General features: G+C 31.4%; 2 protein-coding genes across 3 annotated transcripts; both read right to left on the bottom strand.

Moving 5' to 3' along the window:
• Window positions 1–257: 257 nt before the first annotated feature.
• On the bottom strand, window positions 258–4,742 carry LOC110998131 (DNA-binding protein RFXANK). Of its 2 annotated transcripts, none has more exons than XM_022266596.2 (5): window positions 4,396–4,742; window positions 4,100–4,313; window positions 3,183–3,312; window positions 1,166–1,313; window positions 258–501 (listed from the first exon to the last, which is right to left on the bottom strand). In XM_022266596.2, the coding sequence occupies exons 1-5, from the start codon at window positions 4,616–4,618 to the stop codon at window positions 452–454; spliced, it is 765 nt and encodes a 254-aa protein (XP_022122288.1). In that variant the 5' UTR covers window positions 4,619–4,742; the 3' UTR covers window positions 258–451. The 2 variants fall into 2 exon arrangements, with proteins under 2 accessions (XP_022122288.1, XP_022122289.1); XM_022266597.2 differs by having other exon boundaries at window positions 4,100–4,292; window positions 4,396–4,740.
• A 1,652-nt stretch (window positions 4,743–6,394) lies between these two features.
• LOC110998116 (EF-hand domain-containing protein D2 homolog) lies at window positions 6,395–19,661 on the bottom strand. The gene is made up of 3 exons (XM_022266578.2): window positions 19,358–19,661; window positions 8,401–8,565; window positions 6,395–7,317 (listed from the first exon to the last, which is right to left on the bottom strand). The coding sequence occupies exons 1-3, from the start codon at window positions 19,525–19,527 to the stop codon at window positions 7,065–7,067; spliced, it is 588 nt and encodes a 195-aa protein (XP_022122270.1). The 5' UTR covers window positions 19,528–19,661; the 3' UTR covers window positions 6,395–7,064.
• Window positions 19,662–20,719: the final 1,058 nt, after the last annotated feature.

Raw genomic sequence — 20,719 nt, 5'->3', positions numbered from 1 at the left:
CTATCAATATTTTCAATCCAATTATGCCAATTTGGTATATAAAAAGTAACTAAAAGACATACACTATTATTGTCTACAATTGCCAATAGACCAAAGCTATTTTTTATTAATATACTGTATGTTTTAATGGTGCTAATTATTTTGTTAATAAATAACTAAATTTATGGATTAACCTCGACTCAAGTTATAACTTGATTTAATAGTTCGGGAATAAACTTAGATATATTTTATTATGGGTATAAATAATACACAAGGTGTAGGTTTAAGGATAACTTTTATATTGTCTGTCTATTGAGTCGTTTTACATCACGTTTGTATATGTTGAACTTAAAATTATATAAATATATTATTTGTTATAAACTAAATCCCTGTATTTTCATTAACTTCACTGTAAGCAAATGAATCGGCTGTGATTGTATGATCCAAAGCAAACTGAATTATTTATCTCCTCTTAAACTTTGCTGAGGCAGCCAATCAAGAAGTTTTCTATCACAGTTTGTGCTGAAAGAATAATATAATTAATTTCATCAATTCATTAAAATAAATCTTTTAGCTGAGTTAAGAATTATTCTAGAGCTTGAAACATATATTTAAATACTCATTGATCATTCTGACGGGAGAACAGAGGCGAAAATATAATTTAATTAACATATTTAGCTTCGGGGGATCCCCTAACATTAATTTTTGATAAACCTATAAAAAAAACATTTCTACTGGTTTTTATTTAGAACGGGGAGCAAACGGGCAGGAGGCTCACCTGATGTTAATTGATATCGCCGCCCATGGACACTCAATGCCAGAGGGATCGCGAGTGCGTTGCCGGCCTTTTAAGAATTGGTACGCTCTTTTCTTGAAGGACCCTAAGTCGTATTAGTGCTAACTCGTGCTTATCACTTCTTTACTATAAAGAACTAACTATTAACTATAGCAGTAAAACAATTTATCACAAATAGTTTGGTTAGGCCTACACCCTGTCTTCTTTGCCGATGAATAGGGATGCCTACAGGTACGAATTAAATTATGTTCCAAAATAAACGTATTTTTTTTAAAGTAAAAAACCAAGGGTTATTGAAGATGAAATAGTTCCAATCTGTTATTTTCACACCAAATTTGTAATCAATTATTCGGACATCATTGAGGTTTTACAGAAATAAATGCTACTTACCTAATTTGCAATTATTTGTAGTAGTCAAAGTATAAGCATCTTGATCATAGTCATTGGTTAGGGTGAGGTCAGCTCCGTGGATGAGGAGTTCATTGCAGGTGTAAGGGAAATCGGCGGCGGCGGCGTACATTAGAGCTGTGCTACCAGACTGAAATTATAAAGTATTTATGGTGACTTAAACAAAACTAAATAAAGATGAGCTGTTAATGACCTGTTTTCAAGGGAAGACCGCATACTATCTTAATCGTAAAATATTAACTAAAATAGCATCTTGTGGTTAAGGACTGAGGCATTTCATATTTTGGTGGTATATATACGAGCCCCGATGCAAAATAGTTCGTCTAGTGTGAAATTTTCTCTGTGAGATATTTTATATATCTATAAAATATTAAGCTGTTCTACTATAACATGTCGCGTTACTTATGCTATTTCTTAATTATGAACCAATAAACTATTTTAGCTTCTTAAATTTATGCATACCCTGTTATAGATTCCAAGAAGTTATAAGCAAAATAGTTCGTCTATTCGGTGATTTAACTAAGACTATTCCTTCTTTGTACAATTATGTTGCATAATTTAAATTTGTAAACGTAATACTGTATCTCATTTCGTCAAGTGAGACAGTAGAAATTCTGAAAATTTCAGTGTTTATGTGTCGTGGCAAACTCGTATGAGAGCTTCGAAAGCGAATAGTTTGTGTGGTCGATGTTGGCAAATCAAGTTACCAAATATCTAAAGACTTGATACTTCTCAGGTCTACATTCCAATCTATCTTTCAGCACTAAAATAGAACGACTTCTTGTTTGAAGAAAACTGGTCGACCACTCATCACAAGTGCAGTAAAAAACAGAATCCTGAAGAAAATTGTCGAAAATAATCGTCGTGCACAAGCTGGTAAACTATGATATAGGGCTGCATGTCTGCATTAGGTGTTGGTGGAATGCATTTTGTTAGGTTTTATCAATGTTGCAAGGTGTCAAAACCTTTTGGAAGAGAATCTATTGCCCTCTATTCCGCCACTTAACCATCAACATTCCTATATTTCTCAACAGGATGGTGCTTCCTGCAATACTGCAAAGATAACAAAAACGTCCGAATTTGTCGCCGATCGAAGCCTATGGTGAAAAATGAAAAAAGTTGTGCGTAAAAATCCATCAAGATCGAAGAGACATAAAGGCTAAACTTTTGGCTGTCTGGGTGTCAATTACGCCTGAACAGTGTGCAGTGTTGGTTGAAACTATGCCTCTTCGCATTGAAGCTGTCATTAAGAGCAAAAGCGACACAACTAAGTGGTAGACGAACTATTTGATACTTTTGCGTTACGTTTTTTATAATATGTAAAGTCATGGAAGAATTTCAAATATATTAAAATAAACTTTTAAATGTTCCTCCGATTGTAGTTTACTTTTTACTAAACGTTCTTAATTATTTTACCAGTACTTACTTTCTATATTTTACGCTTTGCATTGCTAGACGAACTATTTTGCATCGGGGCTCGTATATATCCAATAATAATAGGTGAAATAAAAAACTATCAAGACATTTATGAACTGTTGTTAAAGGAGATTGAAAATAACCATTTTTCTATAACAAATTGAAATGGCCAAAGTTGTAATATAAACGCTACTGACGGCAAAACATCTAGAAAAATTATTGAAATACTATTACAAAACAAGCTTCTATAGCATTTCTATGAGAATAAGCAAGAGAGACTAAGACGCATAATGGCAAGAAAGAATTTCAACATGTGAACCTGACCGTATAATGAATGACCTAAAACAAAAAGGGTTTAAAATTATTAACGTTGTTAATTAAAAAACTACGCAAAAAAGGAGCCACTCAATATGTTCACATTGTCATTACAAAATGATGAGGATATAAACAAAATTTTCCAAATATACTATATTGAGGTGAAGAGTGAAAGTCCATTCCTTAAAATCCAGCAAGCTTGTACCTCAGTGACGAAACATTTAAATTTAAAATATAACACTGTAAATTAAATTTTTTTGGCCCTTACGTCATCCTGTATGTCAGCATCGGCTCCTTCACTCAAGAGAAATTTGACAACCTCATGATGTCCACCAGCTGCAGCCAGATGTAATGCTGTCTCACCTTCAGGGCCCCGCATGTTAACATTAGCACCACACCTGACAATACATATGATGCTACAATTAAATTCTTTCAATTATATAGATATGATAATGAGACTTACCATACCATACAAAAAAACTGATTTATTTATGTCTTATAAAGGTATAGTAAATGATACTTATACTTTTACTCCAAAAAACAAGCATTGTACTAGGAATCAAATATTAATATACCTATTGATTCCTGGGGTTCTAAGTCAAAGTACAAGAAAATTAAGATATAAATGCAGTTTAGCTGTATATTATAAAATAGTAAATAAATATACCTGTTGATTATAGTACATACAAGTTTTAAAATAAGTTACTGTCTTCATCTATTTTATCAATATTATAATTTTCAATAAAAAAAACAACAATTTGATTATTATAATAATAATATACCAATTTATTATGACTCATAATTTTATAAACCTTAAAGGTAACAATTATTCTCTATTAATAGGCTTGAAACCAAAATAATTTTAGAAAAATGCTTATTATAATCAAAATAAATTAAGGTTGAAATTATTAAATAAGCAAGGCCAACTAATGTTTAGAGCTTATTATACAATGAAGTTAGATAATTTGCATACAATAACAAATTCCACATCATATACCTTTTGTGTTTAATAATCATGTTCATAACATAAAAACATTGACACATTTGGTGCCTTGTCTGGCTCCTATTTAATGTAAAAGAACAATTACAGTAAAACAAAAGATGATATTCACAAATATTTAAAGATTTCAATTTAAGAGTGAAAACAATAGACAAAGAAATTACAAAGAACAAAGGGTTTTTTACCAAACAAGGTCCTGGCAACTATTTAATTGTCCATAGCTAGCGGCCCAGTGCAGGGCGGTGAGGCCATGCTCGTCCGTGGTATCGACATATTGCTCCAGCTTCACGTCCTCGCGGGATATCTCGCCGCGGCCAGCCTTCGCGTGAAAGCTACAATCGGGCTGAGGCAGCTCCGGAACTCGCGCCTGCGTGTTACCTACAATGACGACCTTGAACACTTCACAACTTATTCAAATCCTTCGAAATAGATAATCGATAGTAATGTCTAATACGGTAGAATAAGACAGATATAAGTTCACCTCTCTGTAAATTGGTGAGTGCTGTACACTGCACTGATTTGTACGGCGTAAATGCACTCTTTCTGACTCCATTCAAATTGGGCGCCCACCGTTGATATCCACCGCTGCCACCTTTGCTACTATCTTCACTACCAGAATCAAATTCAAATTTAATGGTTTCCATGCTCTCTTGTTTGATATCGATATTTTTTTCTTCATTTTTAACACAAACACCTTCTTCCATTGTTGCTTGTTAAAGTAACAAAGTTAATTGAAAAATACAATATACACTCTTTTTAAGTAAAACAATTTTTACGAAACGACTACACAACTCACGATTCCAAAAAACAAACAATGAAACATATTACGTATATACAACTGACAGTTGACATTCACGGACCACAGCCGATAAATAATCCGCCTCCAGAGACCCCAATCACAACCCTAATTACCTATAAGGCTAGAACTGACAAGTTATTGAAAATGTCTTAACATAATCAGTATGGCTATAACAAATAGTTTTGTATGATAGTATGGTAATGAATGATGAATATATAGCTTTATAAAGTTATACTTCTCTTAAGGCAATAAAACGCCATGTCAACAAAATGTATTAATAGAAATTGATATCCGTAGATGTTATAATGTATGCAATACTGAATTAAATGTGTAGTTCTATCTGTAGGTAGTTTAGTTAGCTGCAATAATAATATTTTTATTGTTCCCTTCTTGGTTAGTAGGACAAATGAAACTTGGCATAATATAAAAATTATGTCACTGGTTAATATGTCAATTGTCAAACAAATTTAAAATTTTGTTACCGAAACTGTAATAGTCGTCAGTGAATCCAAATACTTAATGCTATTACAACAAATCAGCAATTATTTCTTATATATTTGATTGCAAAAGTAACAGAATATTTAAAAATGGCCGAACAACAATTACAGACTGAAATACAAAATGAACTAGTAAAAATGAATGAACTGTTACAGTCGATGTAAGTATAAAACTTCGAATTGATATATTAAATAATTAAGTAATTTAATTGTATATACCAGAATCTATAGTGGAACAATAAACCTTAAAAAATATACGTAATATAATGACTAAAGTTTATTATTATATTATATTTACTTTTAATTTGTATAAACATTACTATTAATAATTAATGATTGGTAGTATATTTTTTTATGATTCAGAATGTCGGAGTTGAAGGAGATTAAAGAATTTACAAACTCAGGCGGAGAATTGGAGGATAGTGTGAAACAGGTAGTGTATTATGTTCAATTATGAGAAAAAAATTAGAACCTTATATTTATCATAATAATTGTATAACAACATTATTTTTGTTGCTGATGCAACATTCTTCATCTTGCACACAGATCTAATACTAGTATTATTTTCCTAGAAATGGCACATATACATACATTTACTCTTTCTTTTTTATAAATGCGAAATGTTTGTTGGTAATTAAATAAAGAAACAATTTGCATTCAAATTACCAAAAAAACCTTTTGTTTAACTTATCTATAAGTAGAATACTTTATGTACAAAACTACAACTAATTAAATTTCTTGAAATAATAAAAAATAATCTAAAAATAGGTATGTATAAAAAATCCTGATACCTAAAGCTAATTTTTATTGAGGACCTCCTTCCCTCCTCCCACTTCTTTCTTATACAAAATTACTGTTTGTAAATTTATCATCTAGGCACAAAATTAAATAGCTATATTTTGTATATCATCAAAATTAAGGAAAATGCTAATAAATTATAAGAAACTTTTAAAACTCAAACCTTAACATTTTAATTTAAGGACTTTATTGAGCAGTATTTCTTTTTTTTTCAGAATGTTTCTCTTATGAAGGAGTTGGCTTCATTAAAAAAGATAGATTTATCAAATATTGTACCTTTTGATCGGTTGGTTCAAAATAATTTAGATTCTTATCAAAACCCTAGTTAGTAATAAGTACATTGTTATAAGTTTGTATAATAAATCATATATATTAAAAAAAAACAATTTAATTTTGTATGTACAAATTTAATTTCCATAATAAATAAAATAATATCCTTTTGGATAGCTTGGCCTAATCTATACAAATATGATTTATAAAGAATTTAGGTTTAAAATCGAATTTCCACTTTGGTTTGTTTTTAATGTAATGTTTCAGACAAAAAAATACAAAATTAGAAATAGATAAAGATTTCTTAAAGTTTAGACAGTAACCTACAATTATTACATTTTGAAAAAGTAACTAAACTTCTTAATATATATCTCTCATACATATACTTAACAAGTAATACACTTAAAATATATATATTCTGTGATATTACCCGGGACCTAGATGGAAACTAGTTCACCACTATGCATCAAAATTCGTAACGCATTGAGCAAAGCGTAAGTCATCAAACAAATGCTTTTTGCGCTTACGTGTCGTAAACGTAAAAGATTGGAATTCATCAAGGTGATCGGACTAAATATCGAAATAACAGTTTCAGCAATATAGCTGTAATATTTTTTTCAGAAATCTTCTAGAAAAATGTAAACATATCCCTATGATAAACGAAAACTCTAACGACATTTAACTTATACGTAATTGTTTTAAAAGATACATTGTATAATATATATCTTAAACTTATTACATGGTAACAGCTTATGGACTAGATACAACAACCTAACCTAGGTCTAATCAATGTTGAAAGATCGCTGATTTTTCTTTGAACCTCTGTTTCCTTATAGCCTTTTCTTCTGCCTCTCGACGTTTTTCTTCCTGTTCTTGTATTATTTCGTCATGGAACTTGTTAGTTTTCGCTAGTTCCTCAATTTTGGCTTCGAAGAAATTCTTCGCTCCGTTAACACCGACTTGGTCCACGTTTATTTCGGTGAGTCTCGCGAATGCTTCTAACCCTGAATCCGACTCGAGTTCTCCTGCCCGCGCTTTTCTGTTAACATTTTTTATGTTTAGTATTTCATCTATCTATAAAATATTTTGCTTTTATTATTTGTTGGTATAACTTAGCAGTTAGCACCTTCGCGCTAAACTTATCGACAAAGCTCATGACACAGGAATCAAAAAAAAATATAGCTTTAATACAAACGTTACGATTGATATTCATAACATAAACTGAGACACTCATAATCCATTCGCTAGGTTTTATAAAACTCCTAAAAAGTAGATTGCTTCTACAAATTCCAATAAAGCTGTATTGATTGTTTCGCCTCGTCAGAGCCAGACAAGTCTGGCGGATGGCGCCTTATAAGGTCTAAACTCGAACACTCTTGATATTCTTGAAAAACCTAACCAGTATTTAATGTACTTTGTACTTAATACTATATTATACGATTATGTGAAATAATGGCTCACAGGATAACGATTTCTATCCTGTCTTTAATAATTCATCATTTAAAAGAACAACGATTATATTGGAAACTTAATTAATGCTATTAATCCTGTGATTCTTTGTAAATTGCCTAACTAATTTATGTATAAGAGTGTTTTTTCGTCTTATAATATTCGAATTTTCCATCCAAGTACCCGATTCTTTTGTTATATGTTAAAATATGTAGATTTTAATTCTAGAATATCAAACTAGTCTGCCCATAAATACTGTTACATAAAAACTTTTATTTTTTCAACTTTTTAATTATTTTCAATTTCGAACACGTATATAATCTTAGGACATCGCCAGCTCTAAACGACACGGCGACATAAGAAAAATTCTTAAATAAATCTTTCAACTGTGGCGAATATTGGAAACAGTCCGTAAATACATAGATTCGTGGGCAGAAATATAAAAGGCCCGTTAAAGCCAATGATGGCCCTTTCGAATGAATATTCTTTTGTTTTTTGCTGAAACTTTAATAAATATTTGGTTGAAATATTTAATAATATCACATTACTTCATTTAAAAAAATGCATTTTTGGGTGCACAGAACTTGGCTGGACTAGGTACACGGGGAGTATGATAAAACATCGATACTTTAAAGATCTTAACATATAGGGACATCTAATCTACTGAACTAACCTATATATAAGCAAGAACTCCCTAAAACTAATTCTGTTGTCGCCATCTTCGTCTACTTCTGAAATCATAGCTTTCAATCCAAGGTGTGTTTGAGGAGCCCCCAAACGTTCCATCATGCGTTTTACTTCGTTTAAGTCTAGATAGCCATCTCGGCCCTCGTCAAATCTGAAAGCATGGTAATTCAATATTAGGTATTTATTTTAATGCAACTAAAAGCTTAGTTTAATAAAATTAGATTAGTCTTGTCCCATGGAAACAAATGCCTAGGGAAACATAGAACAATTTTGCCAGTCAGAAATTGTATCTATAAAAACCTATAAGAAAATTTAACAAAATCCCTATATTCTGCTTAATGCCTTTAAAGCCTTTTACCATTACTATATAATAACTATTTTCAACCAAGTCTTATGATTAATGTTAGAAAATATATCACATGATGATGCTAGAAGAGTTAATGCATATTTAAATAGCATGTATAGGAAATACCTAAACAGATAAACCGAAAGGTGATTATCAATACAGTTATGTGAAAATGTAACTGAGATGAGATGTAATGATGATTAAATATTCATTGAGAGTGTAAAAATAATCTGGTATTTAGAAAAATGGGATAAGATGATGTACTCAGAGTAAGGAGTCCGGAATTTTACCTAATGTGAAATTTTTTAATGAAACTGTTCCTTAAAATGCTGGCGGGTGGTTCATATAAGATACCTACTACCCACTCTAGATTTCTCGTAAGTTTATTGAACACTAGCGCCTCGGTTTCGTACGGGAAACCCTTGGAAAATTATACATCTAAAACTTAATTAATCATTCTATATATTAGTGTATAGCGCAATAAACTCCGTTTTTGAGTACATCGCGGACAGACAGACGCGGGGGAGGATATATAAATTTTTAATATATGCCTTACGTTAGGTTCGTAAGAAACGTAAAATAGTTTTACCTCCGATACTTTGCTCTTATTACTATGACAAAGCTTTTAATTTTTCGCCGTAATATTTGGTCTATGATATTCACATATCGTTGCGTTGTATAACAATTTTCAATATCACTTCGAAGATTAGAGATAACCCAACAACCTCGCAAAATGTTTTTATAATTTTATTCAAAGTCATAGTCAAAACTTATTTATTCATAAAGGTAACACAATGTACGCTTATGAACCTCAAAAAAAATATACATTAAATGCTTCTAATCTTACATTTACTGCCAGTTCTCAAATCAACGGCGTAGAACGGAAGAAAAGAACTGGCAAACTCTCCGCTACTCCTTTTAATCGCCAAGTTGTTTTTGTATTACACAACGTTTGTAAGGAGCTGCAACCATTATGCACATGACATCTTAACAAATAAATAGTAAAATAAATAAAAAACAAAGATTAGTCTTAGACTGTCATAGATTAGTAGGTATAGATCTGTAAAAGGAACGTTGGAAACTTCACAGACTGAAATGCTTGTGATGCAAAATGTAAGAATACTCGAGAACCATTTTGTAGCATTGATTGTTCTTTCCTTTCAAGTTGAGCATAGACAGACGTTTCACAAATTGCAAGCATTTCAATAGGACCGTTACATTTACGTAAGAGGTAACATATTTACGTCCCATGTGGAAAGTGGGTTACATACCAATCGTGTCATATGAATATAAAAAAAATTATGCGTGTCACGTTATTCTAATACAATTGCGGCTATTAGCAATGTTGTAGAACGATACTTATTTTTCAAAGACGTTATTATATATTAATTAGAGAGATAACTTTGTGTATGTAACTGCCGGTTCAGCCTTGAGGAAGTAGGAAATACCTCATACTAAATTAAAATAACTTTAGTATAGTCGACAAAAACTCTTTGAACGACCGCCGTTCAATTATTACGTAAAAAGATTTACTGCAATTTATTCCTTCGCCCTTCCTCTTGTCAGCAAAAGCAAAGCCTTCAAAAATAATAGTATATACACGTATTATTTTTTTATAGGAATCCTGGAAAATACATTTAGTTTTCAAGCAGACTATGTAATAATAATAATAAAAAGTCTTTATTCATTTTAAGTAGGTGTGAGGGTAATAAGTGTAAAAAAGAAAATACTGTTGACGTAATTATCAAATAAGAAATCCCACCACACACACACACCCTATAGTGTTTACGCAAAACATAATTGTGAAGGGATAGTACCATCTAGAATTTTTCTGATTATAAAATAAAGACAAACGAGAACCAATGGGGAAACAAATAATCACGTTTTATAACATACCCTCAGAGGTATCATAAATAAATTTCGGGTCTTACTCAAAATCATATATATATATATAAACTTAATGGATGTTTGATATCAAATATGACACCAATGTTTCTTAGATAAATACTAATTGCTTTCTGACTTAAATAAACTGTTGTTTTGTGCTGACCTGAAATTAATTTCTAATATGAGTAAACTCTAAAGGTAAAATGCAAAATTCTAAAACGTCGATTTTTATCTAAATGATTAGTTTCTATGGTTATTTACCATATTTTCGACAACCACTACACTTCCAGAGGGTTATAAATCGTCGATTTGGGCCCAAGGGAGTCAGTTCCTGCTAAGTCTCGAGCTATGACTTGCCTATGCACCTTGCCTTATAGTAACTTGCTTGCTTCCTTGTTTAAACAAAGATATAGGTCCATTGTGTTAAATAATATTGGATATTTTAACAGAAATTTATAAGTACAGAAAAGAACTACTTATTATCATGTAGGTGCTTATCTAAGTTGAGATCTGCTTAAATGAAAATCTGAATGACGGCCAAGATCACTTGACCTTAAATCAAAGCAAGCTACAAAAGAGCTCCCACCTACCCTCCCACGTACACATTTTGTAAGCAGAGTTTCATAATTCTTTACTCTATGTTATAATATTGTTGTTAGTTTCAACCTTAAAAGTGCTGGTATTAATATTTCTATGATTCCTAATTCGCCGTAGACTTTTTGTGTTCTAAATTTGAAATTTGTCTTGTCACAAGTGTTTGGAATTAAAATATCAAATGAATGTTTTTCTTTAATATACACTTATATTACAAAAAAATACCTAGCCGTTTTGTGAGGGATTCTTACGTGTACACAGGTGTACAAATACAAGATTGGTAACGCCACGTTATACTGTAGTTCACATCATCACATAGGCTAATGTAGAGAGAGCTGGGTGAGCCGTACGCCTGGACACCTAAGAAAATTCATTTAGATAGCTCGACGAGTAACAATGAAAACATTTCCAGCTAGCTACAGTGTTGCTCAGAATTGCCGCATTAATCTGACTTTACAGTGATCTGCATATTGACCTTTTGGCGTTACGTAGAGATGTGGTCTTTGCACTGACTTACAGTTCAGTGGAGTTGTTAAGATTAATACCTGCAACTAAGTTTCACCATCGACACAAAATACAAAATTCCACCCCTAATTACCTAGTCTTCCACAACTGAGCTTTTTAAGCATCTTTACCCCCTATTATATAAATAAGGTGTTTTCGGCAATTCAAAAATGCCGTGAGTTGGGAGTTGAATATTCTCGACTACAAATACAACATCTTATTGTGCTTAGAAGACTGCGAAAGGGGAATGGTTTAGATAAATATATTCTGTAAAAAATACTTTGTAAAGTGTTTCTTGCCAGTTTTATTGCCCGATCTACTCCCTTAGTTTGAGAAGCTAAAACGTTAGCATAGGATTGTTTATTTTTATTTCTAGAATGTGTCACAGTTTTATATTATTCATTATATAGGTCTATATGATACATTAATATTTCAATGTAAACTTTATAAATATAAATACAAAGTTATATTGTATGTGTAGTGCTAATAAGTATCTTTTGTAAATAAGTCAATGTATTCGATGTCAACATCCTACGTCCTATTCAAATTCATAGTGACAAAGTGACCGCTTATTCTGAATGTAAATGCATTCTGCGGCAAACATAATGCAGACACCTTTATAGGGTTGCTACGATGATATTTATTTAATTAAAAGTCTGAAATATTTTGTTTATTTAATAAGCTTATGCAGTATAATAAGTATCTAAGTCATAACTCAGTGCAATTGTTATGAAGACTATGTAATATAACGTAACATTAAAAAAACAGAAACATAATAACAACCTTACAAGAAACGGTTTTGAAATATATTTTTCTAAAGTTAACAATATTGACTGTTCTACAGATGTACATGACGGCGTAATTTAACATGAGAGTAATAATTAATTCATTAATTGCTATTTAATGCTTCAATTGACGTACTCCAGAGTAGGTTTTCCTAGTAATGTCTTCAGACATTAGTTGGTAGCGACATCTACATTTTGCTCTTACACTGCGATGACGTCGCCCTGAAACGCGCTAACGAATTTATTCTGACGGCTTAGGCTATCAAGACTTCTCCACTGTAGCAACTGGAGCCTTCAGGGCGACCAGTATGGTTAGACTGGTCGAAGGTTCTCCCTTTCATCTGCAGGAACAGTACGTAATCCTTCGACAACAAAAGTAGTTCGATGGTATTTTTGTTTTTTTTTGTTTACGACAGGAAGAAGGTGTGATGCTCTTTTGTTATTTCGCAGGCATTGCATGCAGAATTCTCTATGAACGTGTTTGACACCATTTCAGTAATATGTCAATAACGTCTGGTGTAAATACGAGTATGGATTAGTAACAAATGACAACGATAGCTCTGTTGGGGCCTATATTATATAAATACCAATAAAATCTATTGACGATATCAATTTGACGTGCAATTACTAGTTTGTATATAACCAATCACAGTCTAACGAAAAGAGCCATAGTTTCTTTTTTGTTTTCCCGTCCCTGAACCTGTAGTTCCTCACTATAGTTTATTTTTATATAGACGTATAGTATACTTTCCATTTCCTTTTCAAAAGAATAACGGTACGGAAAAAACATTCTGTTCAATATTTTATCATTTGCATTTATCGAACTTAATGAGAGGTGGCTTACTGTATCTAAGATAAACTTTTATTTTAGGAAAATTTATCTTTTGACACGTTTATTAAACACTACTTAACAATAATGATACAAATTTATGAACGGTAAGAATACCTTTTTATGCAGAATGTAACAGCAATAGACGTAATTAGAACTACACGGGAGCGCATACATCGTTCAAATATTATTCGTAGGAATAGTAGATATAAGGAAAATGCTATCGTCGTAAATGAAAACTATTTTGTATGGGATACTATTGACGTGGGAGTTGTTTTGAAATGTGTACCAATAGCACGTATATTTAGAGAACCTTTTTGTGTTTTAAATTCTTCTGATCAGACTCATTTACTCCGCTGAGTCCCAAAATGTGTCTTGATCTTCGAAACGACCAACTTTAGAGCGCCCTGTTGTCACATACTGCCAATTGGTTACTGATCAGTCTTAATTCTAGTTATATTTATAGACACGCAGTTTGTTCATCAATTAAATGTTAATCAAACATCCAGTATTCCTATTAGGTCTTAGCTACAGATATCTGTTACATAGCCTTATGTCAGCGTTACATGCGTCTTAGATTTTGTGCCATATAACATGACAGTTTCTGACAAATCTTTTCCTTTAGCATATTCGGGGTTCCAATTTCAAATTTATTCTAATGCAAAATTTAGCCTAGTCTAAAATTATGTAACACGGTATATATAGTAATTAAAACGTTTAATAACTTTCGCGCCAAACTGGGTAAGATTATGCAAGATAAACGTATTGACTATGCTAATATTAATCTGTGCAAAGAGGCGATCACACATTTAATTTACTATATTCGACCCAATGCCACAATTCATATTACATAAAGCAAATTAATTATTAATTAAGAAACTCGGAAATGGCCTTACATAAGTAGTAATTTATACAGAGTTTAAAATTGCTGCATAATCGTTTTTTGTTAGGAATTGTTTTGGCGTACGGTAATATCCCGAAGTTAGATATTGTCCAAATAAAAATTATATTGTAAACCTCAGTTATATTAACGTCAATTTTGTATTATATTCATGAAGGCTGTACATAAATTAAACCTAAAAATAATCCATTTCATACTTGTCCATACCGGCAAGAGTTTACACCAGTTATACTACTTATAAGTGAGATATAATTTCAAATTCATTAACAGTAGTTTATTATTTTAGGAACCACAAAAACACTAACAACGCAGGCAAAAAAATATTACCTCGATTAATGAGTTTTACACCTAATAGTTAAGTAATAGCTAATAGCATTAGTAATACGTCTATATACATATTATGTGCATTATAAGCTGAAGAATGATTGTAAAGTCTAGTTTTGGATTATTGGGCGAAAAAGTAAACAATTGAAGGCCTAGTCGGGCCCTGGTGATTAAAAAAATACCCTAACGCGTCAATTGTCACGAATGGCCTATATTTTTTAGGGCGCCAAAAGTACTATTGTCTAATTGGATTTCAACGGCCAGTTCGTTAGCTTAACACTCGCCCGCTATTTACTGTATCCTAAATTTATATTTGTCTTGTGACCTAAATGTTGTAATTTTGCTTTCATAAACACTGACGCTTAAGATAAGCAAAGATGTAAGAATACACGTGTTACGAAAATGGTAATTCTGTATAAGGTAGAAATACATTTTGTATTTGGTGTATTACTACTTGTTTATGCGAGGAAAAGACATTACAGTTCAACAGATAATAACTAATTATGTATTACAATTGTATCAATATGTAAGAGTGCGTTGCCTCATATTAATTGTATGTAGAGAATGTTATCCTTGTCTATATTTCACGTCTTGATAATTTACCTGTTTAAAATTGCTGATAATATGTGTATATATATTATATAGATTATTGTTCATGTACAACAAAAATAAAACAATTAATAATTAATTGGAAATTACAAAACAAAGTGCATATCAAAAAAATCACATTGAAACGGCTATTTCCTAACCGTTTCGCGTTTGTTATCGTATTCTAAATTTGAATTACCGAGTAAGATTTCCTCTACCGCAACGCTGACCGAATTCCAAATTTAAATCTTTAAAAAGTCACCGCAGAACTTAAATCTTATCTAGATAACTGTTCTAATACTGTGTGTTTTTTTTATATTTTCATTATAATAATAAACGAGTATATGTTGTGATATTTGCGTTTAAATAGTTTTCATATTTACGAAAACCTTAAAAAAACTTGATAAAACTTGTAAAAGATTCTAAACTATACTGCTACTACAACAATAAACGAGTATATGTTGTGATATTTGCGTTTAAATAGTTTTCATATTTACGAAAACCTTAAAAAAACTTGATAAAACTTGTAAAAGATTCTAAACTATACTGCTACTACAACGTAAATAAAATGTATTCAACTTAGACTTTCAAGTACGCACTATGTATACCGTTCACGTTTTTAAATGTAAAGGTCTTAAGAATTTGACCTCACGATTATTTACAAGTTCCATATATCAAGTATGACAATTAGCATGTTATATTATCAGAGAATATAAAAGTAAACAGTGTATGTTATATAAATAACATTTATTAAACGTGATTCAACTATAATATTTTTCTTTTACCAGGGTTTTCCATTATAAGAAGCATAAACCAAATTATGATTAGCCGAAATTATATGTATTTTAAAAATGGAACTTTATAGTAAATTGTCTATGGTCAACAACTAGTTACTATCTTAGTAATTACATAAATATTTTAATATTACCATGGGTTTATTAATCTTACAGATTATAGTATTTTTTTGAAAATGGAATTCTAGCGATTATATGCTGTTGTGTTGTAAGGTATGCGCGCGAAACTCAATTAAATAAATAACAAATAGCAACAATGAATTTATTTTCTAATACTTATATCAGTGAAACGAATCATATTTCGACAATTGTATTATGCTCTCATTACACGCGTTTTTATAGGTCAATCATCCCAATACGCTGCATAATAGGTATACTTAAATTTAATCTGTGTAAGATTTTGCTTGCGTGACTCCGATAAAACTTTATGGCGCTACTCATTGTTAATAAATATTTTGCGTGAGTCAGAAATAGCATAATGATAATACCTATAAAATACTGGTATAGGAAATAAAGAAACTTGATTTTCCTTAGATGCACTATTGTGTAATTTTCTACGACATTGCGTGACTCATGATTAAAAAGGAAACAATAGATATATCAATAAAGATGTGTTATTGTTTAGGATACAAAAAATATGTTTTGTTTATTATTTATCTTCCATAGGAAATGTAAGAGAAATTTTAAAATCGCTCTGAATTATACCTATGTCTTATAAAAGATTATTTAATTGATATTTCTTAGACTCTTTTCACAGTGCACATATGAAAGAAATGAGTAGATTTTTATATCTGTTTGTTCGGTTCTTCATGATTAAGAAGCCTAATTAGTGTTTCAAACGTATAGTTTATAAAAACTATTTTTAAATTCAGAATTATGGTTTTGCTTTGTTATTTGTTTGGACCCTTGGTCCCGAATTAACTTCCTTTCCTGAAATTAAAACACATGAATGATATATGTATCACACTCATACAGCGTCTTCGGTTCATGTATCCCATATTTTATCGTGAATAAATACTAATTACGTATATCAAGTATGATTCTAGTAAGTGATACCTTGATGATCTTATGTTCCAAAACAAACGTACTTATTTTTGTTACAGGATACATATAGGGAATTTATATATTAGGTATATAACGATTTTAACACGTGACTATGGGTGATAAAATAAAATGACCTCGATGTTGAATGATAGTAAATTGCGAGGGTGATACGAGGGCATCGTCAGCGATCAAGTAATTCGGGACAAAGCTAAGTCAAGACATCGTTCATATATTTTATACGCTTCCGACCAGTATCAATCCCATTATTTAAACAGCAGCGGTCAACATCAGGAAAGAACAGGAATCTGAAGCCAAGACCAAAGAACCAAGACGTCAGTGGATACGGTATATATTATTAATTATTTACAGGTAGGTTTATATTGCACTTAAAAACCTTTCGCCACACAAAAAAAATTAATTAAATGCAATAGACAGCTTCTTTTTTTTAAATTAATTAAAAGGACGCTTTCACAATTCTACGGACTATTTCCTTTTTCATTCGAAATGGATCAAAACACGAACGCATAATAAAATTTGAATTTAATTTAAAGGGTAACTATTATCGCCCTTCGTGGACATAACAGTGAGTCACACATTGATTTTGTCGCATATCACACTTCCTCTTTTAAAAGTAACTCCAATAAACTGTGGACACTCATATCAACTTCCGGTTAGTATTTAAAAAAAAACTTATGATTCATAAAGTTTTTTTCCCACCTGTATTGTACATAAAACTAATGGTAACGTAGACCACAAATCAAACTCAACACTAGTATTTTTTTACACAGACTATAAACTAAAAATTGCAACATTTTGTTGTTCTCGAACATTTCAAGACAAAATCGTTTGAAGTAAAAATGTACACTAACGTTTAAATCGTTTGACAGATTAAGGTTGATTTATTAGTAATACGGATGACCAGAGATTATTGATAATAATTACATAATAGAAAACACATGTGAAATCGTATTTATTAATAGGAAGTTAAAGGCTTTAAATTATCGAAACATTTTATGAATACGGAAAGAAAATGACGATATTATAATGAATGGCGAATGACTAACACTGTTGACCAAATCAAAACATATTTATTAAATAAACCTTACGCATTGCTGACTAATTTATAAAAAATACGTTCATAGTATTATTCACTTTAATGACGTCTTTTGCGTTATGGCATTTAGTTATTACGCTTGTTTTTATTGTATTTTAACAATTAACTTATCTTGCCTAACACCAACATGTTTAGATACAATTCAATAAGCGACATGAGCTGCCACAAGATCCCTCTGTCTAAGGAACTAAATGTCAAATATAAAATTCATTGACAAAAGTTTGAATGTCATTGAAAATGAAACTATAGCAACCGTGTGAGTTTATTAGCGTGTGATAGTTGAAAAGGAAAGTCATTAAGTTGTGATTATCATAAAATATAAATAGTATCTTCTTGTAACTATAATAACAGAATATTCTCAGCCATTGAATTTCATCTCCCACGTCGCATCGCAGGAGTCGAAATGCTCGGTTTAAATGCTACTAAATAAATGTCAATGTATTACAATATAGGTTTTCATTCTCATCATCTTAAATAAATACGACATTGTTACCTTACAGTAATTTATTTATTTATTAAAGCCTACCTGTGGCTGCAATTCAAATGATTAGAAATAAAATTTAACCTCTTTTAGTGACTTCATAAAAGTTAATTGTAGACATTTTTCTCAGACAAAAACAATTTATACAGTCTTAAAAATTTTATTATTAAAACTTAAAAATATGTCCACAACCTAATAAGTATACAACTTTTCCAACTCGTGAGGCTACATATATCGTCTTTCGGTAGGTCAAAACAAAAGAGGTCTTAATTGAAAACATAAAAAAAAGTGATGAGGGTGGATCACAATTCTGAACCACGATTCAGAATAATGATGTTTCCCAGAATGGCCCCGCATTTTACGAGTAAAGTTCGCAAAAATTAGCAGTTCTAATGAAAAATAATGACATTCGCTCCATTAGAATTCCAATGAAAATTAACTTAATTTATTTATCACTATCATTATGAGGCTCATAATTCGCTATCGTATTCCATTTGTTTTTATTTATGCTATAAATTACGACGAAATTTCGCCACCGTATCTTATCATAATAATAATTTAATCGGCCAAGATAAACTTGTGGACGTTTGATAATACTGTTGTACCTATAAATACACAAAATAAGTTAAAAAGAATTTAAACCTGTTGTTCTAGACTCATTAGCAACCTTGTAAAACGAAATAAGCGCCGCTAACCCAAAGATTAGGTTATTAAAAATCACCTGTATCCCTTTAAACTTAGAAGGTACTCACTTGTTGAAGGTTTGCTCGTACTGTTTTATTTCCTTTCTGCTAAATTCGTGGAACTCGGTGAATACATTCACGAATTTATATTTCGGTTTAATATCTAAGCCCTCATCGAGTTTGTCGTTGATCGCCTGTCTCCTCATTAGAATTCCACTTAGTTCTTCGGTAGCTGCCATTTTTCGCGCGTTTAAAGTTATGTCTGTGCTCTTGCACTCGCGTGTCGACTTGAGAGCGACCTTGCTAAGACTGGCAATCGGATTCAGAATCGGAGCGACTAGCGTGTTAGCGCGGGCCGCGAATCCGTGCGACTCCCCTAGCGCCTACCAAATGCTCTGCGCAATCTGGGGCATGGCGCGATTTAACTCCGCGCACTTTAATCTAGCGACGAATACTGCAACCACAGTTATAAGAGACAATTAAAGTAAATATTGAACCCACGAATGAGTCACGTCTACACTGACATCATTACATAATCAGTCATCTTTTGGCTGATGTAATTACTAATGAATTAATGTATTAAAATTACACTCTTGGGTCCCTACCAACCCTTGTTTAATGCACGAAAATTGTTATGGGAAATGCTAGTGTCATTAATTTTATATATGCTTTTAGTTTTGTAATTCATTATATGTAGGTATTTAACTAGGGACAAAATATTTGATTATTTTAGAATTAATTTATTATTGAATATTAAAATATATTTAAGTAATACTAATTAAATAATTTAAATAGCCTATATGTATTCTGTACATGTTATTGGAAAGTTTTACCAAAATTCGTTCATCCATACAAGTAATTATTAGATTCGCGGGATAGTTCACACGAGAGAATTTTAACCTAGTCTCCACATAATTTACTCACATCCACCAGACAACTTTCAAGTGTTCTCCGGTTTAGAACGTCGACTTCCTTTTTTGAAGTTTTTACTTTGAAAGGAAGTGACAAATTTAAAGAGAATTTTGTTTCTATTACCGGAAGTTGACGTCCTCGACAATTTTTGAATATCGCAACTATTCGAACAGTGTTAGATTGATTGACGCATTCATTATTTGTATGCGCGCAATTATTCCTTGCTTTTATGGTGAACTTAAAAATCATAGAATGGGTTTTAAAGATGGGAAAAAATAAATAAACTAAATTTGAAATATGTCCAAGATCTCTTGATCTTGCGTTCTAATATAAATCATTATTTACCGATACCTTTATCGGCTACAAATCAGTTTGATGTTGTCATACCCTGTATCGCACTAACAAAGTATTTCCCGGTAAAGATTATATTCTACTTCTGGACCTAAGCCGAGCCATTGAATCATCCCTTCAAGTAGGAACAACAGCTGCACCGTCCTTCTTACACAAAAACTTATATAC

The sequence above is a fragment of the Pieris rapae genome, chromosome 21, assembly GCF_905147795.1.
Source record: "Pieris rapae chromosome 21, ilPieRapa1.1, whole genome shotgun sequence".
Taxonomy (NCBI): domain Eukaryota; kingdom Metazoa; phylum Arthropoda; class Insecta; order Lepidoptera; family Pieridae; genus Pieris; species Pieris rapae.
The sequence above is the reverse complement of the archived record's forward strand: the minus strand, read 5'-3'. Positions and strand labels throughout refer to the sequence as shown.